The sequence below is a fragment of the Condylostylus longicornis genome, unplaced genomic scaffold (assembly GCF_029603195.1).
Source record: "Condylostylus longicornis isolate FDR11 unplaced genomic scaffold, ASM2960319v2 ptg000020l, whole genome shotgun sequence".
NCBI classification, from domain to species: domain Eukaryota; kingdom Metazoa; phylum Arthropoda; class Insecta; order Diptera; family Dolichopodidae; genus Condylostylus; species Condylostylus longicornis.
Window position 1 is genome coordinate 1,389,243 of NW_026577989.1, and position 27,315 is coordinate 1,416,557.

The window sequence follows — 27,315 nt, forward strand, 5'->3', positions numbered from 1 at the left end:
CTGTGGTTATTAAAAAGTAGGTTAATGTATATAATTGTATAACATGATTTTAAACGCGTCACGGATATTAAAGTAAAAATTTTATTGTACAAAACCCCCCGTTCTTTTTTTTTTAAATTATAATCTCCCCCATATTATTGTATATTATATTATATATTCTTTAAGAATCTGACACAATAATCTAAAATCTAACCTGTTTATTCTATTCTAATGGTATAAGAAAATCAAAATATTACTACAAGGATGCTTTTAGGTAATACTTGATTTTAACATTTTATTTATGATTATTGCGTTCTTTTATAACAAAAAAATATTGTTGCAAATATTGCGTGTACGCATTATTTTCTATTATAATTCTAGACCCCCAGATATGTATAAGTATGTATATAATATATTTTAATTTTGCTGCAAAGATTTTAATTGAAAATTTAATTATTAAATGGGTTTTCCGAGAATGATAATTATAAAAAAAAAAGGAAAATTCTTTTAGATAATAAAAATATGAAAACTCCCTCAAGTAATAGATTAAATACAATAATACTGGTTAAAAATTAATAACTTATATATAAACTGTAATTTCTTTATTTGTAGGGTATACAAGCAATATTATTGCCATATTAGTAATAATTATATAAATTTAAATATAGAATAATTAAATAATTGCAAAATTTCTGCTGTGTTCATTAAATTGCGAAAAATTTCCTTGCAATATAAAATAAATAAATAATTTTAATACATGAATTTTGGGCATAATTATGTAAAAATACTGAATTTCTTGTAAAATTTCCTCAAACAATTAAATAGTTGGTTTTTTTGCAATATAGCTAGTTGATACGAGTATTTTTCATATATGGGTTGTGAACAATTGGTTCATTTGGTTGAATTTTTTGAGCAAACTTTTGAAGCTTGTCTATTCAATGATAGGATAGGAAAAACTTATTTTAATTTTTTGATATAATTATCTAAACCCATGAAAATTTTTCAACATAATGTGTCTTCAATTATGTTGAAACATTTTAAAGACGTGAAAGTTTTTGTTTCGAGAAAACATGTATTAATTCTTGAAAAATTGCTATTGTTTTTTGAAAGTAAACCAAAAAGATGAGTGTAAGTGATTTGAAGATCACATGTATATGGAAAATTATTTATTTACTAACCGTTTTATGCAACATTATAATATGTATTTATATAACTTTTATTTTATAATATAGGTGGTTGGATAACAACATCAAATATTACAACAACAGTTGAACCACATGGTAGAACATTAATGATTCACTGCCATGCTCAAAATCATCAGGTATCAGCAAATGTTGGAAAAGCTCATAGCGTTAGCATATTATGTAAGTGTCTTTTTTTTTTCTTTAATTTCTATTATTAAATAGAATTTTTATAATATTTTTTGTAAAATTAAAATTACATTGTTTTATATAAAAATTTCTTACAATTTGAATATAATTTTTTTTTTCTGAGTTCCATTTTCAAAGAAAATCAAAGAAAATTTTTTAAAAAAATTTTTTTCTTTTGAGATTTAATAATGTGATATCTTTAACAAAGCTAATAATATTTTTAATATTTAAATAAAATGAGTGAATAAATTCTTTAATTTAATATTATGCTGGTTAAAATATAGGGTGTGCCTTTTTTTTTTTTGAAAAAAAAATGACAATATTATACTATAAAAATATTTGTTATGAGGATTTTTTTCGCATATCACCAACCTGAATAAAAGCACATCAGTTGTTTTATACAGGGTGCTTCACATAAGGTGGAAAATAATTTTTAAAAATGATTATTTAATCAATTTGCACTAAAAATATGTGTGGGGGGGAGGAAGGTGGGAGGGCCGATATACTCGTTTTTAAACTACAGCAATTATTGGATGATTAGAAAAATATAATTTGCAACTATTATTAAGAAATCACTCTTAAAATTTGAAAAATATTTTGAGGAAAGAAAACATTTGAATTGCATAGCGACAACATAAGCATTTTTAATTTCACTTTGCATTATAATTGCTTCCAGAAATTCCTGTCCGAAGAACTTTACCTCAACCTTAGAGAAAAATTAACTAGAGAATATGAGGTTTCACAATAATTTTTTAAAAAAATATTTTTCCATACTCATAAATTGAATACACCTTATACGAGTACTAGAATTTTATTCTATATTAAAACAAATAGAATAAAATGCACGATTTAAGCTTTAGTTTCTTTTAATATAAAATTACCCGTATATAGGGGGAAAAGAAATGTTTTTTAAGAAACTTTTTTTTTGTTAACATTCTTCATAATTTTTAAACTTATTATTTTTTATTTAATTTATTAAATAAAATCATTTTTTCCATTTAAAATAGTGTTTTTAAAAAAAAATAACAATAAAAATTAAAAATTTAACAATAATTTTAAAAAGAAACTTTCTACAAAATTTAATTTTTATAATTTTTTATAATTCTTTTACTTTACTTTTGGAAAAAAAATATGAAGTATCTATATTGTAAAAGATTTCTTTTTGAACAATATTCCGCGAATCTCTTTTCTAAAAGAGTAAACGAAATATTTTCTTATAAAAATTTTAAAGAATCTAGGTGCGAGCATACATACATACGAGTATACTTACATTATAATAAGACCCGAAAAACCCAAAAAGAAAAAAGATATTATGAAAATACCGTAAATAAAATATACGTTATGATAAAAACATAAAAAAAAAAAAATATTATAGATGAAAATTTTTTAACTATGTCAGCCTTCTTGACTGTTATGCTTAATGTGATTTTAAAAATCACAAACTATCTATAAATTTGACAAAAATTATTATATTTTTTTTTTCGATTCTTTTGATTTTATACTCATTCCCCTCCTTCTCGCTTCCATATTAATACTTTAAATCTATATCACATAATATTTACCTTATATACATGTATGAATATAAACGTTCCTGTATCCATTATGAAGGACTAACATGAACGACTATAGCTATATAATTTTATATTTTCTTTATGTAATTTAAAGGCAACTCAAGAAAAACGAGAGAAAAATAAAAATTATAATATTTTTATGTGATGCGGGTTATTTTATAATAAAATCTACTTATAATAACTGCATGTTATGTACCTACGTTATATGGATCATATACACATACTCTATAATATTTTACAATTTTATATTATACATATATATAATATGAATCCTTATTACGTGTACATCATTTTCATTCAAAATATTTTCAACGTTTATGGAATAAGAAAAAACGAAAGTAATTTTTTTTTCTTCTTTTACAAGAATCAAAGGTATACAAAAAAGAAAAAATGAAATTGTAGTCATAAGAAGAAAAAAAAAAAAGAAAAGAAAATTAAAATTTTCTTCCTTGAAAAAAGAAACAAATAAGAAAATTGTATAACTCTGTAGATGCAAAAAAAAAAAGAAAAGGGAAAACTAAAAAAAAACTATAGTAAATTTTATAATGAAAGCACCATGAATAAAATTGCATATTATTTATACAAATATCATGAAGAATAATAATAATTTTTTTTTTTTACTTTTCTTAATACAATAATGTATGATATGTACATAAAATACAATTTATTAGTACATTACGCTCATTTATATTATATTTATTATTATAGATTTTATGATGATGGTAAAGCTAATTTGCAACATTATATACCTATACCTACACTCATTTTCTCTTTAAACAGACACTTTTCTTTAGCAGTTTTCCAAATAAAAATAATAAAATGCTTATTAGTTTCACTCTGCCTGTCCGTTAACTAGATTCTTAGAATTTATTTCTGTAGAACAAAATTTTTAACCTACTTCGCATTCTAGCACATATGGCGCCCGAAAGTCCTGCAAAATCCATTATTGATTGCTTATTGTATTATGGAATCACAAACATTTTTTAAATTCTATAAACGCAGAGAAATAACTACTGATTACTTGCATTGCAATACAGTATAAGAAAATATTACAATAACAAACTGACTGATATCTCAAATAAAATCAAAAAATCCCTTATACTCAAATTTTGATGTCTTTTTCCTTTTATGCGATACGTTGTATAAATCTGAAATTTTTGATAATTTTTTAGGTATGTAGTATTTAAAATTTTTCCATTACACGAAAATTTTTGTCCATCTCCACCCGCTTCAAAATTATTGCTTCTTGATATTCGGAAAATTTTAATTTCCGGAACCTTATATTTCCGAATTTCCAAACTTTTTCAAATTTCAATAAAAGCAAAAAGTAAACGATATATTCCTACCATTAAAAAATATAACATTATTTATCTTAACTGACTTAATCCTTGAATTTGATCGTTATTTTGACAGTTCTCTTATTACTCGGCCGAAATATATGCAATAATTTGAAATATTCTGGTATTTTAGTGAAATTATTTTAAATAGCAAGTAGATTATTGAAAAACACAGGGTTTTTTTTTTGTTCAAGAGAAATGTGCTACTTTATAAGACATATATTTGATTCAAATTTATCTTAATATATATTAAGATACTTAACATATAAATATACACAAAAATCTGTTATACACATTGATAATATACATAATATAATATTTTATTATTGCATAATATATATTATGAAAAGTTGTTGTTGCGCCTCACTAATAATATATTATAAATATACTTATGAAACATAAACATTATTATACATATACATACGTTAATACATCTGTATACATATGCATAAACTTTTATTGCAATAAAAGTTAACGTGGCATAGAATTCGCGGCTTATAAAACTTTAAGTATACGCACGTATATTCTAAAGTCTTAATGCAAATAAATAATAAAATTGTTATAATAGCTAAAAATGTGCAAGAGATATTTTTATATTTATAATGAACTCAACTGGGTGCTTTACTTAAAAAATTACAAATTAATATGTATTACAATATAAGTATTATATTATGGGTATATGTAAATAATATTAATATGTAACGTGTATTATATTGTGGGTGGTATACACTTATTTAATTAAATACATTTTTAATTTTTTTTTTTTCATAAAATTAAAATTTAATATTTTATACAATTTGCGTTAATGCCTACAAATTTAAATAAATTTATAGAAAAATTTAATAAGTACTTTAAAATTTAAATTTTAGTGATTTGAATGAACATTCTATATAATACATAGGAAAAAATTAATTTCTCTTAATATTGAAAACACATTTTGATTTTGAGTGGAACCGTGTAATAATCGAGTTTGATCTTATTCACTAATATTGCATTTTGTGTTAAATTTAAAAATTAAATAAAATTTTTTAATAAATTTCGGAGTTTTAGTAATAGCAATTTAAATTTAACTTATCAACTAGTACCAACTACATTGATTTAATTGGAAACTAATAATTTCTTAACATTATTCACTCTGTACATAGTATTATAAGTATAGCATTTTCTTTAATTTTTTTTCTACATTTTTTTTTAATAATTGAAGAAAACTTATAGCAAGGATATCACTAACATTATCATTGCTATAATAATCATGATAATCATCATAATCAACGTGACAGTGATGTCATTATATGTGTACGGGTATATTTTAAAGTTATTATGGAAGAAGGATATTTTCTTTTTGTTTCCTGTTTGTTGCTTCTTTCTTCCAAAATATTTTTTTTTTTTGTGTTTTCTTATTCTAAAAATTTTGAAATATTCATTTAACTAACAGGTAAACAAAATAATATGAATGTATATATATATAGGTATAATTGAATATATTATATTATACAATTGCACTTCTATAACAAAAGTGTTCTAACTAAAAAAAACAAACTGATTTCGAGAAAAGCGAGAGAAAAAACTGTTTCCAACTTAATTTGAAAAGAATTTAACACGTTTAATATAGAATTGAATGTGCATATCTATGAATATAAAATTGTGTCTGAAACGCTCTATATACATATTTGATAGCTTTGAAATTTTGAAAATTTTAATCAATTTGGAGCCTAAGAAATTAAATTTTCTAAATTAAAAGACTTTTCTCGTAGGAGTTGAAATAAAAATTATACCATAATAATAATATATACTCGTAACATGCCATGGTACATATCATATAACATAATATATACAACATGTATAGAGTCATATGAGGACGATGTATAACATCGCTTAAAATAAAGAAGTTGAGCGGAAAATTTATCCTTGGCAATTTCAAAATTTATTGTTCGAGCAAAAAAAAAAAAAATACAAAATTACATAGCACGCTTTCTCACAATTGTTATACTTTATATTGTGTTTCGTGTTATATACACATATTCATACATATAAGTATGTATGTTAAAAACTGCATTTTAATATCACGAAATTATAACACATTTATTTTTTTCCTCTTCTATATATAAAAATTTTTATAATGTTAGAAATGATGCAGTCATCATGTACCGTGAACGAAAATTTTTTCTCTTGTTGTTTTTTTTTTAAGTAAAGATGTTGAGAAAATAAATTCATATATGCATGTAAGAACAAATTGCATAACGAAGAAGTTATTAATATCTTAAAATATGGAATCCTTATACATGAGTACATCAAAATTATTGTGCAGAATTGTAAGTGCATTTAAAAAAAAAAAATTTTTTCTAGTTTTCCTTTTTTGTAAAATTTTTCTACAATATACGTTTTTTGATTCCATTTTATATTTATATAATAAAATAAAATTTTCTTCGTATATATTACATAAAATTTTTCTCTTTTATATTATGTTTTTTGAATTCAATCATAAATATAATTTGAAATCTCGAAAGGAAACGTTTCTATTTTAAAAAATGATAAATGTAATTAGCAAAATAAGTGAAATTTCTTAAAGCATACAAGATATTGGTTTCCATATTTAAAATTCATGATAACAGAATTGAAAATTTAATATACATTTACATATATAGGATTTCTTCCTTTAAAATTTCAAATATTAAATTTATTATTGAGGACATGAAATATTCTTCAATAAATTGTAAAAAATTAAAATATGCTTGAATTTTGAATAAATTTTTATTATCACAAAAATTGAAAAGTCTCGTTTCATTAAAAAAATTCTCATGCTCTTGTTTAATGTATGTCCGTAACTTAAATTATGATTGATAGATAATTTTCATTTAATCAAAGTCAGCCAATTTTTATGAATTTTCCCTTTTAGCCATTAATTATTTTTAAGGCTTACTTTTAATTTACAAAAATTAGTTCAAATTTAAAGTCAGAAGTATTTAAATTGAAAAATATTTGTTTTTAAATAAAAATAATTTTTTCATCTATAATACCAATATTGTTGTGCAGGATATTTAATAATATTAACAGACGTGTAATATTGATATTATGATATTCTCTATATTAGCTTAATATTCAATGTGTGTCAGCTATATTATAATATTAAGGGTAATATAAATTCAATACCAATACTATGTTTCATAACCTAATATTACAATTCACAATAGCAGTTTTGTCCGTCAGAGCACTCTGGCTAACAAATGTATCAACACATGTCAATATGTTGTAAAAACGTATAACAACAAACTTTGAATACAATATGTATTTGTGTCTGTCACTGCTTTTTAACACTATTCCAACCTGTTGAAAAAATACTGTTTATTAGTTTCACTCTGGCCGTCCGTCCATGGACATATTTACATACACAATGTTATAATTAAAATAAATTTCCAAAAAAATTTTCCAAAAAAAAAAACTAATTTTGTTTCTGAATTAACTAATATTAATTTAATTAATACAATGCAGACACAATTTTTTTCTTTATTAAATAAAAATTTTATTAAAAAAAATTTATATTCATAATGTTTTTTATTACATTTAATCCTATTCTTCAGAAATACAAAAATTTATAATTAATTTTAATGAAATATATAAAAAAATAATAAAAATGTTAACCTTTAAGCACCTGTTGATAAATCGTATTTTTCAATTCGACCAAATTACAAAAAACACCAAAAAAATTAAACTGAAAATTAACAATTTCAAATTGAATTTTAATTAGTTTTTTCTTCATAATACAAAACAGTTACCAAACAACTGTAATTTTATGGTTTTTTATTTTTTTAATTTTTCTTATTTTTGGTTTTTATACTCTTCCTCCAACTAAATATATCATTAAACATACCAATATTAACGAATAATCCTGGGTAAAATAATTACCAAAACAAAAAGCAAAAAAAAAAAAATTGTAGAACAAAATAAATCTGCATAAGTATGTGTGTGAATATATTCTTTTTTCAAGTTGTATTTTGCGTATCAAAAACCAACCTTATAAAAAAGTTCCCATATAATAGGAAAATGTAACCATGTCTAAAACTATGTAAAAAGTAATAATTCGATTCAATTCACATTCCACTAATTGCTATTCATCAATTTATTGATATGCAAATAACAATTCTAATTAATTTTCCATTGTTATATAATTGCATACCTATACATACATACTCGTATATGTAGCTATGTATTATGTAATATACACGTCATGCTATAAATATATATGAGATTTACATACTCGTATTTGTGAGAAGACTCAATAACTATAGGTATATAATATAAAAATATTCAAATATATATGTAAATACACATACCTATATGTGTATATATATAATAAAAATAAATTTAATATAATTTATATGCATAAATAAATAAACATTCAAAATTAATTTTAAATTCTCACTCAAATTCCATTTTTGCTTTGATGAAGTGGCTGCAAGGTTAAAAATATTCAAGAATATAATATAAAAATGGTTATTTTACATGATATATGTAGTTATTGCATGTGTACGTACGAGTACTATATTAAAATTATGTTTTTTGCGAATATATATACATATGTATATATTTGAAATAAAAAAAAAATTTATATTTTGTTATAATACGAGTTTTGTAATCCTATTCTATAACAGGATAGAAATGATTGTTAAATATGCAGTTGATGTGAAAATTTTAGATCTAGTGCTTTATAGTATATAACAAATTAACAAAATCATACACAAGACGACTTTACTTTAAAACTAAATTATTGAATTTTATATTTAAGAAAATGGTGAACAAAGCAACTTGATTTTGTTAATTTATAAGTTGAAGCATACTACATAGGTATTAATTATTTTACAACACTATTGATTCTACCAAAAATATGCTTACATACAGAGACGGTTCTGACTTATCGAAACAAGCTTCCAAAAAGTACGCCCACGCCCTCTCATTCACCTAGCTTTCAAAGCATATATACAATGCTTATATTTTTCATTGCTTTGAAAGCTAGGTGAATGAGAGGGCGTGGATAAATCACATTCTTGTGTCATGCTGAATGGAACATTAGTCATAGAATTTGAGAGTATAGAATTAAAAATTTCATCTTTTTGTTTTACGATGTTTGTATGTGTTATTTTTTCTGTAAATAAATGAAAAAAAATTTTTATTTTATAAAATTTAGTTTTTTTTTTTCAAAAATTTTCCATGACGTCTCTGTTTTTCGTCACTCATTGCAAATGTTTACTTTCAATATGTTGTTGATCCGACGCTGCTTACATATTGTTACAATTTACAATATATGTATATAACAATAAACTAATTAAAAAATAATTGTTTTTATGTGCACTTTATTCTAATAAGGACAGGTATAAAAAAAATAAAATCAAATTAGATTTTTAAGTATAAAATTTCTATTTTCATAAAATATGCAAATTTTCTTTTACTCCATAAATATTCCTTTAACTCTACAATGGCAAATATTCAAAATTACTTTAAAACATTTTATATACCAAGGTATATACTTTTTATATACATAATTATTATATTGTAAATTTGTTGAACACTTTTATACTATGCTTATTTTATCAAAATAAATTTAATTATACTACAAATTAAATTTATGGAATTCTATGGGAAAAAAAATATTTTTTATATAGTACTCGTACCTTACCGTATTTTTCATTTTATTTGCATTTTGAATAAAAATTCAACTAATGGAAATGCTGTCATGATTTTGTCCAACTACAAATTTTTAAAAAATTTTTTTTCATATTAATAATTATTACAAAAATTTAATAATATTAATATTGTATTGAGATGAATACAGATGAGTGAATTAAAGAATCTAAAAAATGTCGTGAGAAATGCTACACGAATGCATTTTTACATGTATATTTTAGAATTTTAGAATTATAACAACTTAGAATTTAAATTTATAAGTAAATAAATGTCTCGAAAAGGCATCTATAGGAAATATTTTGTTTTATTTTCACCTCCATTATTTTATGATCGTATTATGTTTAGCTTTATCAAATTAATATCATTTTGAAACAGAATCAATCGATCAATTATGTTCATAAAGTAGCTCAAAAAATAATGTTTCTAACCAAAATCATTTAAATTTTAAATTTTTATCAATAAGTAAAAGTTGAAACGAATACGTACAAGGTTGTTACCAGAAATCTTATACTGAACTTTGTAATTTAAATTGAAATATTTAATAGAAATTTAATAATTCTTTTTTGAAATCGCGATTACATAATTTCCAGGAATGTTTTTACACTTTATAACGAAATTGCTAGAAATATTTAAATATTAACCTGGTTACACAATTTTTTTTAACCATAATTCAAAGAAGAAACCATAACCTATGTCTCCTACATCTATTTACATCTTCTCTATCATACACAGAATGATTTCTGGAAATATTACTAAGCAAAAATGAAGTTTTGATAGTCTTTTTCTATTTTTTATTTTTCAATTTTAATATTCAATTTTCATATTTCCATTCATATTTGTACATATACGTGTTTAATAGCGCAAAAATAAGTAAGTTTATACCAGTACAATATTAGTCAAATACATCTGTATAGTTATTTATTAGAACCGTTTTTAATTGAATTCTAAGAAAATTTTTCGATTATTTTCTTCATTTTTTTTTATTAATAAATTTTTTTTTTTTTTGTTGATTTTGTTCTTTGTTCCGTTTGCCCATTTTTGATTTATTTTTTAATGAATTCAAATTCAATTTAAAAAAAAAAATTTTTAATATCTTTGTTAATGCTTTTTTTAACTGTCTTGTTAAAGGTTAAAATTGAAAACTAAAACCAGTATGTTATTTTCTGCCAAAAAAAAAAAAATTAGGATTCAACTAAGATCAAGATAAGAGTTTGTGACTGCAAAAGTGACTCAAACTAATACTTCATTATTTAAGAAGCCACATGTTAGATTCAAACCTGTTAGACAAATTATTATATGCTACTGCAAATTTTCTTACTGCATTTAAAACAAACTTCGCCGGGAAAACCGTCTAAGGAAGATTTTAAAAAAGTTAAGAACATTATAAAATCAAAATATTTTCTGGACTGTCCTCTTGCCTTTCACCATGGTTAGGAAAATTGCTTTTTAAAAATCCTTAAATTTTATACAAATTTACCAACATTTTTTTTACATTCGTATACCAAGGTCATGAATGATTTTTTAATTAATTTTTCTTTCAAAATTGAGAGAAAAAAAACGAGAAGAAAAAACATAAATTTGTAATAACAAAAAGAATCCAATAAATTTTTTTTTTTTTTCGCTTCTCTTATTAAAATTGACTCCTTACAAAATTAAGTGGAAACGAAAAAAGAAAAAATTTTTACAATAAAAACAAATAAAAAAAATGAAAAGAAACCTTAGAATCCTTTTAAAAGCTGTTGACTCAAGAGGGAAATATTAAATTTTTTCATAAAAGGAACTTTTTCAAGATGCAATTAAATTTTTCTTCCAAGTTTTTCTATCTCTTTTTTTCATTTTACTATCCGGATTTTTAATTTTTTTTTTCATATTTTCTTTTTTTTTTTTTTGCCATTTTCACTTTTTAATTTATATTTTCTATTTCTTTTGAATATTAAATTAAAATAGTTTAGTTTGAATTTATTATTGAATTAATTGTATATAAATGGAATTCATGACAGTAAAAAATATTATGGAAATTTATTATATAGTAAGTTAGGTGATGGTGATATAAGAAGTGTGAAGAAAATGATGAAAAATATCGAAAAGAAAATAAAAACCAAAAAAAAAAAAAATTTTTTCTTTTATAAAACAAAAAAGTTACCAAAAGTGAACAGAAAATCTGCATTTAATTGCAAAATTTCTTTATTAATCGAAAAACATTATATACATATACACATGTAAGTACATTATGTATGAATGAACACATGTGCGCATATTGAAATGGAGTGTCTCATTAATTTTAAGGACAGAGCCAAACCGATGAACAGTAACAGCCGGAGATTTCCGTTGTTTATCCAGAACAGGTGTGTAACATCAAAATCAACTGCAACATGAAAACGGATAATGTCAATAAATAATTATTTAATTTCGCTTAATTCTGGGCAGTCTCCATTACATATTATGCGTATTCTATATGAATTTTTACATGCGGTCGTGAAATATCGGTCTTATGCTGTGTTTTTAACTTAAACAATGTTTGAAGGTTTTTTAATAAATTAATAATGCCATACTAAATATGTATATTATAGCAGGTATTTGCCACTCACCTCTTATAGATGGAAGAGTATGTCTTGTATGTTTATGTAAAACAAATGAAACTCACATTAATTAGTGTATTTCCGAATGAAAAGTGGAAATATAAAGAAATTTGAATGCTTATAAAAACTTTGAAATATGATGTAAAAATTGAAAACCTGCTATTAAATAATCTAATTTTCATATTCTATATTGAATTTCACGCTAATTTGAGGGCATCTGCCACACACACTTTGTTTTTATATATGTTCAGTGCTTTTTTTCAAGGAAAATATTTTTATCTCCTCTATATGTATCATCCTTCATACAATGCATTATAATTTAAGTAGTACCTTCGAAGTAGTACCTTTATATAAAATTTTGTCTGGAGACGTCACTGAAAGTCTAACAAAAAATTTTACATATTAAAACGAAAAATGCATCAATAAACTGAAAGCTGAAAATTTGCATAGCATCACATCGACGTATTCTATACTTGTAATATTTACGGCATGCACTCTGTGAAGTGAATCTGTAAGCTTTACAGAACTCAATATCTCAGAATTTAAAAATTTAAAAAAAAAATTAGAAATTTTCTGAAAGTTTTTTTTTATTTTTCTTTTAATTTAAGAAATAAATGAAGGAAAGTTGAAAAAGAAATCTTTTAGAATAAATTAGATAATGAAATAATAAAAATTCTCTTTTATAATTTTGTGGTAAAAAAAAAATATACATTTATAATTATATAATTATAATATATATACATAGAATTTGCATACAACGATAACCAAAGAAGAATAAAGTTGGGTCAAACCAATGGTTTGTATTGTAGCACTTTTCCCTTCAACAAGTGAAAATTCTGCTTTTAAATACAGTTTATGTGTGCCTACCACACTATTAAAATTATTTTCTTTCATATATAAAAACTATTTCTAGGATTGCCTATATTTAGGATGATGCATACATGCAGTCTTTAAGGGGTTAACATAATGCTCGATTTTAAGGGTTAATTGTGTGAGTTAAGAAAAATAATTATATTTTTTAATTTCATGGAATTTACCGTTAGCTTTTTGCGTTTATAAAAATTTGGAAAAGCTTGCGGTTTCGGAAATATAAGGTGTCAAAAATTCAAATTTTACGAATTTCAAGAGGTGATAGGCGAAGCAAGCCGCTGCCTTTCTGCGTCTGCAAAATTTCAAAAATGCTTATGGTTTCATTGCAACGAATAGTTGAAAAAGGCTATTTTTAAGGTTTTGGGGGGGTATAACTTCTAGAGGAGGGGAGATAGGTAAAAATTTTGTTCTAAGGAAATAAGTTTCTAATAAAGATCTATGTACGTATAAAATTTCAGCTTTCTATCTTCAAGGGTGTAGAAGTTTTGTAAACAAAAAAGTGTCCACGGACGGACGGATGGACGGACAGAGTGAAACTAATAAGCACTTTTTTTCAAAAACTTTTTGGAAAAGTGCTAAAAAAGAATGAAAAATAAAAGTGTTAAAAAATTATCCACCTGAATTATTATAAATTTTATCACGTCTTAACTTTTGTTATTTTTGCATTATAAAAAAGAAAAGTGAAGGTTTGAATATTAAAATGAAAATTTACTTTATATAATATATTATGTATCTAAGTGTATATATACGAAAATGTTTGAATTTTATAAGTACTATAGGTTAGTACTATTGCATTTATTGCATATAGATTAGAAGGAGATTTAGAGTTACAGTTAAATTAGAGGGTAGTAATTTTAAGGATACGTTCAAATATAATCAAATATCCTCTCAATACCATAGTATAGAAAATTAAAGTATTGTAGCTAAGAATTTCTAAAATATGTTAAGAGTAAAATCCATTCATATAATAGAAAATTAATAATAAAAAAATAAATTATATTTATTTGTAAATACAATATTGTATAATTATTTGAATTTGTAATGATTAACAACTTAAATTTTAAGAAAAGTTCGATTTATTTCTATAGCACCATGTTCTATATTCATGTTGCTTGACCATTTTTTCAAATTTTTTCATTATTGATTTTTAAAAAATAATGTTTCTTAAGGTTTTCCTAAGAATGTTTAAAAATTTCAATACAACTGTTTACTAAATTTCATTCAATATACTTGACAATACAATAGATTTTTTGCTACATTCATAATTTCATATTAATTAGATTTCATTTTAAACTCATTAATCTATATTACAGACATAATAAATTTGGTAAATTTTAGAATTTTATCGGAAATTTCCTAATAGAACAACTACTGCTTTTTTTTTGGTAATTATAACTAAAAATTAAATAACATTAGAATAAAATCTTCCAAAAATAATATTTTACACACATACAACTTCCATATTTGCACATATTTTTTTCCTCCTTATATTAAAACTAAAATAAAAGTTAAAAAGTTAACCTTCATCTATATTCCTTTACAAAATACCCTTTTTGATATGATAATATATTATGAATTTTTGTTTTATTAAAAAACCTTATAAATAAATTTTTGTTGTGCGCAAAATAAAAACAATAGATACAAAAAAATATAAGGTTCTAAAGTATAATAATTATTGAGGTCTTTTCTTTATACTCACAAAAGTACATATTATAATATTTTATATCATAATGTTATACAATATAAATTATAATACGATCTTAATATCTAAGACTTAACTTCAACGGATATGCCTTAAATATATATCAATGTATAATATATAAATGTGTATATATAAATATATACATATTGTACAAAATTCATTTTAACTCTTAACCATAATATCTAGGATAATAGTATTATACTCATTAATTTTTGAATAGCACTTTTTTTTCTCCTCATCATGATCTCATAATGATCATGATAATATTGAAAATGATGATGATTTTCATTTTCTATATGTAGGTACGTATATATACATATATTCGTCTATCATTTCTTTCCTGAATTCTTTGTTTCGTTTTCGTACATATTGAACAATGTGTTATATATATTTATATACAATTATACGAACACATATTATATTTGATTTCCTTTTTTTTTTCTTATTTTTCTATATTCTTATATATAAATTTTCTTCTATTAATTTAACATGCGTATAATAGCTACATATATTATGATAATATTATTAAGAAGGACTCTTTAAAACAAATACGAAGAAAAAGAATAATTTTTATTTACATTATTATACTTGTATTTTCCTTCCTTCCTTTCTCAAATTATTAAAACGTTGTAATATTGTATTTAAATATAATAGTATATATCCTTTTCATATATAGCATTCACATATTGTGTATATATAAAATTATTTATGTACTTATATCAACATTATTTTATATCCTTGCAATCTTCCTTTACATTATTATAATTATTATCTATTTGGTTTAATTCTAATTAAACCTATCTTTTATATTTATTTAATTGTATCTATATATATATATATACATATACCTCAATGTATTATATATATACATTTATAATAATAGAATCAACAAAAATACAATATAAAATAATAAAAAAGAAAGGAGAAATAAGAACAAAAATTTTGCCAAAAATGAATAAATGCGTGTTACCAATAAATAAAAAAAAAAAAACAAATAAGAAAATATAAGCATAGACAAAAAAAATGTAGGTAATATAGAATCACAGTAAAAAAAAAAACAAAAAAAAAGAATGTTTAAGAGGAGAAAATCTCATAGGGGATAATTATTGCTTATTTGGTCGTATATTATTACATTAGTTCCGTAGGCTATTCGAAAAATCCCAACTTTTATATACTCGAACATAATATACCTATATAGCCATACACGTCTCCAATATTTTTTTGTATATATGTACATGCATATGTGATAAAACAATTTATTATATGAAAGGTAATTTGGCAATTTTCAATTTAGAAATTACATTAAATTGAAAATAGGTTTGTGTATGTATAAGTGTGTTCATTCTATACCGTGATATAATAACAATATAATTTACCGTTACAATAATTTATTATATTCCTTTCACTTTCAAAAGTACACACTCATATACGAGATACAATAATATACATATATTACGCTATAATAAAATTGAGATTACAAAAAGGAACAATATCGAAAAACTGTTCAGTATTGAATTTAATTAAAATTAAAGTTAATATTAATATTATCAAAAATTATAGCAAATATATATATATATGTTATCATATAGTATCGAATAGGACGATTACAGCAACTAAAGATCAATTCAATAAATTTCATGAAAGTGGTAGATACAAGCAGTATATACTCGTGGTTGAATGAAGTAATATCGGAATTATTAAGTTAATTATTATAGGTACACAGGTGACAAAAATATTAAAATTAAATTTTTTACCACAGGAAGAGGCGAGTTTGGAATGTTGATGGACAATTTGTGAAAATTAAATTTTAAATTATAATTATTAAAATTGTTTAGAAGTAATAATATTAGATTAGATTCATTGAAAACTCATATTTTAATTTTAAATTAAAATAATTCAATTAATTTTCACCAAATAGCAATAGCATCTTTCAATAGCATTGTTTTCTTTTTTCCTAGAATTTAATGTTTTTGCTATAAAATTGTTCTTTATTATTTAAACTGCAATTAATTAATATATGTAATTTTTAACAGTATAGGCAAATATTTAACATCATTGTTAATATTATTTTTCTCAATCATAACAAAGTATTCTAGTTAACTGAATTAAATTAGGAAATGTGTACATCGTGTTAATCACTATATAGGCGTATTATTTAACATGCTTTATTTAGTATATTATTCTCATAACAGAACCGCATTAATAATTACAATATTGCAATTAACTAAGAATATTATATAGGTGTAGAATTAAAATAGAAAGGATATCCATATTTTTCGTTAATATTTATTATGAAGTATTGTACAATGACTCAAATGTTATCAAAATGAATAATACTCCTAACATATTATCAGCTGTAAAATGATAAATATCATAAATATAACACTTAAAATCTACATAATAATATATACTTGATTAAGTAACATTTTAAAATGTATTAGATTTTCTGATGATTTCTAGATTAAATTCGTTTAGTATAGAAATCATCAAAAATACTTTTCCAATATTCTTTCTAAAAATTATTGAATAAAATTCTTTGTCAAAAGTCAATATTTTTGTTAAGTACAAAATTTTCTAATAATCAATAATAATCATAATAAGAAAATATTTTTTTTTTGAAATATTTATTTCGAAAAATTTCTGCTCTAATAAATTTCCATGTATAGTATTCTGTCGGAAAAAATAAAGAAACTGCTAGCTTCTAGCCAATTTAAAATTAATTTTTAACTTTAGTTGTTATGCAAACTAAAGTATTCATTTGTGTAAATAACAGTATACGAGTATACTAAAAGAGAAGTACGTATGCATGGATCAAACAATAAAAATTCTATGTTATCATTTTTCCTTTATAAATATCAACAACAGTAATAATAGGTAATATCAGTAGATACTCGTAATATTCATTAAATTTTTGGTTATACATGCATTTTATTTCCTCTTATTTTAATTATATACACTATACTATCTAGGATAATTTCTCGGGGATATCTTTGGTAATTTAATTGTATATACCGGATAAAATGCGTATATATATATAGATGAGAATTTGTATAAATTTTGTATACAATATGTGATATATGTACTTGTATATAACTTGAAGATATATAATCTCTTAAACCACTCTTGTATTACCACTATTATATCAGATTATGTTAAACCCCGAAAAAAAAAAAATTATATGCTATATAAGTTTTCATCATTAAATTATTTCTGTAATAGTAACAATACAAAAGATTAATTCACATAGATTATCATTTTCATCGTTGTCATATATTGAATTTATATAGTAGTTTTGTTATAGCCTCCTCTATATTATATTCGAAAGTGAAAAACTATGTGTAGAATTTGTAAGTGTAACAATTTTCTCGTTCAAATCTCTACCTTACCTTACCACCATGATAATTTAATATCATACATGTAGGACATATGCAATATTGTGTATTTATACTATTATCCTATCGATATGTTTACATGCTTTACACTGATTGTATATTATTTAAGAAAGGTAAATTCGCATGTTATACAAAATGTAATCTATAAAAAAAAATATATATATATATCTGTACATATGTATATATATGTATGACCATGTTGTTTTTAAAACATTGTACATTTTGTATTTTATTGTTTTTATTCTCTATGAAATTATACTTGGATACTTGGATTGTAGAATCGGGAATTGCGATTAATACAATATGGTTGTTGGGTGTTTGTTATATTTTTTTTTTCTTTTAAGTAATAGAGTGCTTTTATATTTTAGATAGATGAAGTTGTAGTTCAAATAAAAATATTATGTAATTATTTAACACCTTCAACTTATGATATTATATGAGAAATTTTTATTTAGATAAAAGAAACTTGTAGAAGTCAGCATATTCGTATGTAAATACATAGATGTTATAGGAATATATTACAAATCATATATTTGTCATACATTAAATACTCGGCAGATTCTATAATTCTATATACATACTATAGAGGACATAATATGATCTAACATTATTGATGTTCTTTTTAAGGATTATAATATTTTTTCTTTTATAATTTATTTTCATATCTTATTTCATTATACCGGATACCTCCATCAGGTATCATTGTATGTTTTAGAAAATTCAACTTTATAGGTATAATATAACATATTTTACTCATGTAAACATTTATAGTATAATATTTGAAGTATGGCAGTTTTTGTTCTAGAATTTCCAAAAACCCAGGAAAAAAATAATATATAAATAAAATAAAATATGGCGATTCATTATTATAAATTTTGTGAATAAATTTTATTTCGTTTAGCATTTTGCTCTATAATTTATTCTTGCTTTATTGTAATTGTTGGTTAATTGATAGTTAACAAGTAACTATAATGGAAGTATTATTATATTTTAAAGTATACCCGCCTATATATTGTATAGACGACATAGAATGAAGAGAATATCAAGGGACCCAATAAAGTATGTACATTTCATTCTTGTTGAAATTCTAAGTTGATTTAGCTATGTCTGTCGGTTCATCAACGCGTCTCTTGTTGAAGCGTTCGATTCCTTGAACAGAATAGAACCTTGCAATTTGGAAAAGATGCATGTTTCTACCGCATATAGATCCGATTTTAAAATGGATGGAATATAAGAATTCCCGGTTGAGGCTAAAAAAGATTAGAAATTATAGTCATGCAGCATATATCATTGAAAAGGTCTCCGAAACACTATGCAGAGGACTCAATGCATAAATTTTTATATTTCCATTTCTTGTAATAATTTTTAATAAACACCGAAATAATATTTTAAATTTTTTTTATTGGAACATGAAACAGTGGAAAACATATTTACTTCTGTATGTTTATTTTAAACTGAAATTACACTTGAAATGTATGTAATGGCAGACAAATAACTTTTCTCCATTTTCAGTTTCGTTTTCAAATATACATTTTTAACAAACGAAATTTTAACTGCTTTATTTACAACACTATACTTTTACTCCATTGTTTATACAAGTATTTGTATTTTACAAACTGTAAAATAAAGTATACAATATTATACCTTAAAATATCATTACATATACTATACAATATATATGTAAGTATAATAATAAAGAATATTGTATAACATAGAGAAAAATGCTTGAAAGACATGACGTTAATTTAACATGAAATTTCACTTTGGACAATTTAATACAATAATAAGAAGAATAGTCTCAAAACTATATAAAAATCAAAATAAAAAAACATCATCCTTACTATTAAATAAATAAAATCAATTTAATGTCCAGTAAAAAACAATTCACTTAGTAACTTTAATACATAAAGTTGAAAGTAAAAATTGTATAAAAAATAAATTTAAAAATCAAATTAAATACAAAATAGCAAGCATTGTTTAATTGAATAAAAATATTCGCTATTGTTAAATTTGAATGAATAGAAATTTAACTAAAAACACATGCTATAGAGATCTAACTACCTGCAAGATCAAATTTAGAAGAAAGATATAAAAAATGTACCATTTATGTGTTCTCACTCAGCAGGACGGCGTTAGTGTTGGAGTTCCAATTTAAACTGAGACTATATTTAAGCTGGTGTAAAGCTATGTACTCGTATTTGTTGCACTAGCATCAACAAACAAAGTGACACTCATTTTGGATGCAAAGTGAAAGGGCAAAGGGGTGATGAATTCGTTGGCGGGTGAGACATGGAAAGTGTTCGAGCTCCTATTCGTTCAACACTCTAAGAACTGCTCATGTCTGCCTCTTTTGAGGGCACTACAAAGGGTTATCTGAAAGAATGTATAATCTTGCAAAATCGAAATTGTTTTTTCCATCTTACCAAAGAAAGTTCCCCTCAGATTTTCTCGGGAACACAAATTTTTTATGCTGCAGGTAAAATAAATAACATCATACGAAAGATTTTTCGTATTTTTGAATACAAAGAACGAAATATTTTTTTTAGTGTGTTCTTATGTGTCAGCTTAAAAATATTTTGGGCAGATTTTGCTTATCTGCAATGTGGTTTTAAACATGTTATGTTATTTATATAATAATACTCGTAACAGATTACGATTCCTCTAAAAACTGGAAAAAACACACAATTTTATTTTAATGTACATAGAAAGTTTTGTATTCTTAGTCTCACATTTTATGTGTCTGATAATTATATTGGAATCAATTAGATCAGTTACATTATATTTCTAATTTTTGTACTAAAATTATATGTAAATTGCCAATATCGAATTTATTTATAAAATCTATAAATTTTTTTTTTTAACAAAAAAAAAAATAGATTTTCTAAAGAAAATAAAATTTATGTACAAATTTTTACTTGAAATTTTATTTTTATTGTCTTTTTCTCAGTTATTTGTTTATTTTCATATTATTATTACTGTACTAGAAACAAGATTTACTAAAATAACCATAATAAATACCAAGTTATTGTCTCTTTTTAGGCGAAAGAATGATCTGTACAAAAGAATTTATTGAAAATATTTCATTTTTATTTTCCTATTAATTTTTTTACTTTGTTTTTTTATTATGTGTGATTTTTATTTTCTTTTGTATAGTAATCTTATTGTTATTTTAACATTGTTATTATGATTATAATTTTTTTTGTTTATTTTTTTTATTATTTAATAAAGTCCTGGAAATTTTAAGATTTTTTCGTCATTGTTTCCAGTATATACTATTTGATTTTATTGATTGTTAGTGACAACAGTTAAAAATATATACACAAAATTAATACAAATATAATGTAGTTACATATGTATGTTAGTATGTACCTAAAACATATTACAATATGCACACAATCACAAAATTATTGCTCTATAATTTTTTTTCTTCCTTCCATATGTATATCCTTTTTCTCTTTAAACATATATACCTATATATCTTACATACAAGTTTTTTTTTTGTTTTATTTTTTATTCGGGATTTTCATTTTTGTTATTGTTTTTTACTTCTGTTCAATCCCAATCAATATCGGGCTGATAAAATTTCTCATTTAGTCTTTTTATTTTTTGGTTTTTTACGTATTCACTTGTATTGTTACTGTTGTTGTTACTCTTTTTTTGTCTTTTTTTGTTTCATCAATCTACATTCATTAGATGTATTTGAGAGTTATAAAAAGGATCTTATGGCTCAGTGAATAACAAATTGATTTGCTTTGGTTTTACTTTTTTTTTTGTGTTCATTTTTTTCGAAAAAAGAGAAACAAAAAAAAAAGAAATAAAAATTAAAACCTCTGCAAAGATAAACAAAACAGTTCGAAATTCTTTCAAGCTGAAATCCGAAAAAAAAGCAAAATTAAATGAAATTTATAAAAAAAAAAAAAGATGTGAACATTTTTCAATACCAAATACAATAAGGAAAAATGAAAATAAAATAACCAAAGTCAAAGGAACGTAGACAAAAGAGTATACCAAAGATTTTGAAGTTTTTCTAAATTCTAGACAGTCTAAAATAAACCCAATGAAAGTTTTAAAGAAAATATTTATTAAATTTTTTTTTTAATTTAATCTACTGAATAAATAATTAAATAATTTTCAACTATACTTAATTTACAAATCGTTATTGTTGATTTTATTAGAATAAGAACTTTTTGAATTAAAAGATCTTGAATTAATACTCGAATATGGATGAAAATTTTTTTATAATTTTGCTAACAAGAATACAAAATAAATTTGATATAAATTCAATTGCTATTAATCATTATTAATAATTATTAATTTTATTAACCATTTCCATATAAATTCTAAATAGGTAAACAGAATCCATGAAAATATCAAAGGCATAGCATTAAATTTTCTCAATTATTTTAGAAATATTTGAATTTTATACAACATATTTCAAATTTATTCAAATAAAAATTTTATTTTCTTCATTATAACCTTAATAATTAATCAGTTAAAATAATAATTCACCATATTTTTTTTTATAATGTTAATGAACTCAATATAAATTAATAAAAAATTGTTTTTTATAAAATTTTGAAAAAAAAAGAAAGCTATGCTTCAAGGCTTTATCTTCAATTTTTCAAGCGAATTCATTTATATATATATAAAATATATTAAATCAAATTATAAATTAAAAAAAATTAAAGAATAACAATCGAAAGCAGAAAAAAAAAATTTTTCTGCTTATCTACACAATGCATTTGTGGGTTGTATTTTAAGAAATTTTCCGCCTCCTAAAATTTATCTACTTGTCTATATGTGCTCATTTCTAGTTTATTATCTACGTATATATATAATAATATATATGTATACATATAAGCAATAAACTTACATAACATTATAGAAAAAATACAATTTTCTAAATTTAAAAAATATATATATATGGTCTTATCATGTATTAAGAGAACCAACCAGCTTTAAAAATAAAAAGCCCATAACATAAAATAACAACAAAACAATGCTTTTAAATAAATAAAATCAAGTGAGATTTATTTAAAATGAATGAAAATAAAATAAACAAAACTAAGCGAGAAATAGCATATAGCTTAGCGAACGAATGATATAAAATGATAATAAATAAAAAATGAAATATATAATATATTGAAATATATTGAAATATATAAGATATTCGCGTACATTATGTAAGTACTAACTTATATATATATATTCATATATATATATATGTATGTATATATACTCGTATGTAGTACAGTATACTCTACTATATATCGTTTTCTTATTTACAATTTCATTTCCTATTTATTATTTTTATTATATTTTTTTCTTTCTTTGTACTTAAATTAAATTGTCACTTTAACTAACGGATGAATAAAAATTCAAGTAAAATGTGATGAACTGAATATATTTTTTTTTGCCATTTCAGAACTCCCTACACACATAATCGAAATCTCCAATAAGAATAAACAAAATAAGAATATAAAAAAAAAGAAAGTAATAAACCTAGTATACAGGATTATCGAATGAAGCTTTATATATACATATATAATTATAATGATATATACATATGATATATGTAGATTCTATATATATATATCCATTTTATCCTTCTCACATTATTGTAGAGATATCAAAAATAAAAAGCATAATAAATGAAAAAAAAAATTGATTCTTCCTTAAAAATCTTATAGAGCGTAAATTGAATATAAAAATTGTAATCAGACCGAATAATTTCATAAATTTCTGTTGAATTTAATGAGGTCAGTCGCATTTTCGGAAATTCAATTTTCTTCGACAAGGCGCACAAAACAAAAAACAAACACACAAAATCGAATGAAAAAGGCATGTTTATTTTTTTTTTTGTTTTTCGAATGCCGTACCACTTCTTTGACGAGTCTGTTTTTTTTTTTACTTTTTAAACGTACTCCACTCCTCACCTCTTCCTAACAAATTTGTTTTTCGATTTTCTTTTCGATTTTCTCTATAATCTATAAGGTTATATTTTGTTCATAGGGATAACAATAACTTAGGATTTAACAGAGAATTTATTGATTTAAAAAAAATTTAAATATTTCTATATTGAATTGTAATAATATTTTATTGGACGGAAATTTTTTTTTTCTGTACGTATACTCTATATAGTAAATAACATAAAATTCTATAAAAATTGAAATGGAAAATAAAATTTAAATTAAAGAAAATATTATTGATAATTTAAAATTTTAAAGGATTTTAAAAATTATATAATAATTTTTTTCATATTATCTAGCTTTAGTACATTTGCTTTAGTACTTCCAAAAATTTGCTATATAAATGATTTCTTATTCACTTAAAATGCTGCTAAAGTGTATAACCAGTAAGAAAATAAGAATTGCGCGTTAGTCATATTAGTGACACTAGTACCACCAATTTCTTGTTCTGTAACACTTATATAAATTACATTCTTAATAGGTAGTAAAAAAATGTAGCCTTTAACGATCTTATCCTTGAAGAGACTACGAATATAGTATAAAAATGTTTGGATATATTGTCTTTTTTAAAATTTTAAGCGCAAAAGGCCAATTAAACAGTTTTGAGTAATATATGTAATCAATTTTAAATAGATAGCAAGCTAAAATTTGATCATGATTATATTTTTAATGCAAGATTGTCCAAATCCTATAAATAACATTGTAAACAACATTTGTTTAATTAACAATTTAGCGAAGGAGTCGCTTATAATTTCAATAGGTAATATACCGAAATAGAACCTGAAAATATTCAAAAGGATAACAAATCAAATGAAATTAGTTTATAAATAATAATATCCTTTAATTATATAAAAAAAAATTATTTAATTTCATTTCGTTTTAAATTTAATTTTAAGCAAACATTACAATTTTTTGAATTAGAATTTTGATATGAAAACTTTTATTTAATTTTCAGTATACTCGCTCTGCTATACATACAAATATTATAAATTAATATATAAAATTAAATAAAGTAGAAAAACAAAAGGAGAAACTCTAAGTGAATACATAATAATATATAAGGTTTAATTAAAGAATAATACAAAAAACTTTTGTTATACAAAAAAAAAAAATATTAAAAATTATAATAAAACTATAAAATAAAAATCAAATAAAAGAGAATATAAAACTTACCTTGATAATTTTCTAAAATATACACTTTTACTATGCATATATACATTTTTACTAATACATTCATATATGTAATATGGGTACAATTCCTTATACAGTAAGGTATACTTAACATAATATTTATATATTTTATGAATGTATTTAATTTAAAAATATATTGCATATATAATGTATACGAGTATAAGTACACAGGATAAGAGAAAAGAAAGAAGAAAAATAGGTATAATAGCCCATATCTTAAATAATGTCATTATTTTGCATACAAAATACCCTTATTTTATTAACCTAAAGTAACCCAGAAAGAGATTAAAAGATTTTCTACCTATATACACTTATAAATTAAATTTTATCCTTAACAACGTGCTGGTTTTTACTAAAAAAAAATTTTTTTTTTTACTTGGAATTTTCTTCGAATTTTTTTTTTTTTTTTCTATTCTTATAAAATAAATTTCATTTTCATTTTTACTCTCCACTTAACACTAAATAAAAAAAAAAAAAAATTTTTTCTTTTTTATTTTCTCAATTTAAGAATGAAAAAATAAAGACACGAGTTAGACGGGCAGAAGAAAATTTTTATGAAAATAAAATAAAAGGGAAAATAAGAACGGTTTTTAAACGATTTTATTATTTTTATCACATTTTTTGTTTTTGTTTTTGTTTGTATAATATACATTTTCACCATTATTATAATATTTTTTTTTTTAGCACTCTCTAACTTTCAATCATTTTCTTTTAATTTTAAAAATTTCACCTTATCTTGTTTAGTTTACACAATTTTATTGTTTGATATTTTTACCGACATACCGAGATTTCTTTTGGTACATGCTTGTAATATTCATTTATATGCATGATACGACCCTGATATATATTTCCTCAAATTCTTAAAAGCACACATCTATTTTTCTATAATTTCTTTGGAATTTTTTTCTTGTTTTTATATTTTGTTGCTTTTCTTATCATTATTTTTCAGATTTTCATTTGTTTTTTTCTTTTATTTCACCTCAATGACTTCTAAATAACATAATAGGATAGGTGTATATATATACCTTAGCCTTCATTTCAGATTTTAGATTTGTTAACTTCACCCACATTAAGATTTTTTTTTTTTTTTCGTTCTACATAATAATAACAAGAAAAATAAAGAAAACAGAGTAAAAAAAGAATAAAAGTAAAAAAGAAATTCTGCTCTTTCTATAATTTTTAACATAATCATTCCCGTTATCGTTATATACATTGTTTTTTTTTTCTTTCGTCCCTATTCAGGTCTCCCCTCACTCTGTTTTTTTTTTTTTCTTTATACACATTTACAATCGTCTCCATTTCCAATTTTATAAAATGGATATCACATTTTTCTATCTTATCATTTAGATTCGCGCATATACGTAAAAAATTATTACTGAACTTCAAAAACAAAAAATTAACAAAAAAAGAAAAATAGAAAAATATCACATATGATATACACATATTAATCCGCACATACGCATTATACGCATTGTATACATATAATATGTTATATTAACATAAACATATTTATGTTATATGAACCTAAATTTCAAAGAAAAATATTCGTAGTAGATAGGAAAATTTTGATAAGGTTTACCTGTATGACATAGAAACGCTGGATTTAAATTAACTTTTATAGTTGCTCTAGTTTTATTTATTTCTACCAACATATTTGTATGCAGATAAAATAATTT

General features: G+C 22.5%; 1 protein-coding gene across 1 annotated transcript in view; it reads left to right on the plus strand.

Moving 5' to 3' along the window:
* The window catches only part of LOC129606636 (nephrin), a 504,217-nt gene that overhangs the window by 338,734 nt on the left and 138,168 nt on the right, over positions 1-27,315 (plus strand). The window contains exon 8 of the mRNA XM_055517050.1: positions 1,212-1,343. Within this exon, the coding sequence (XP_055373025.1) occupies positions 1,212-1,343 (132 nt within the window). The remainder of the gene's footprint in view (positions 1-1,211; positions 1,344-27,315) is intronic.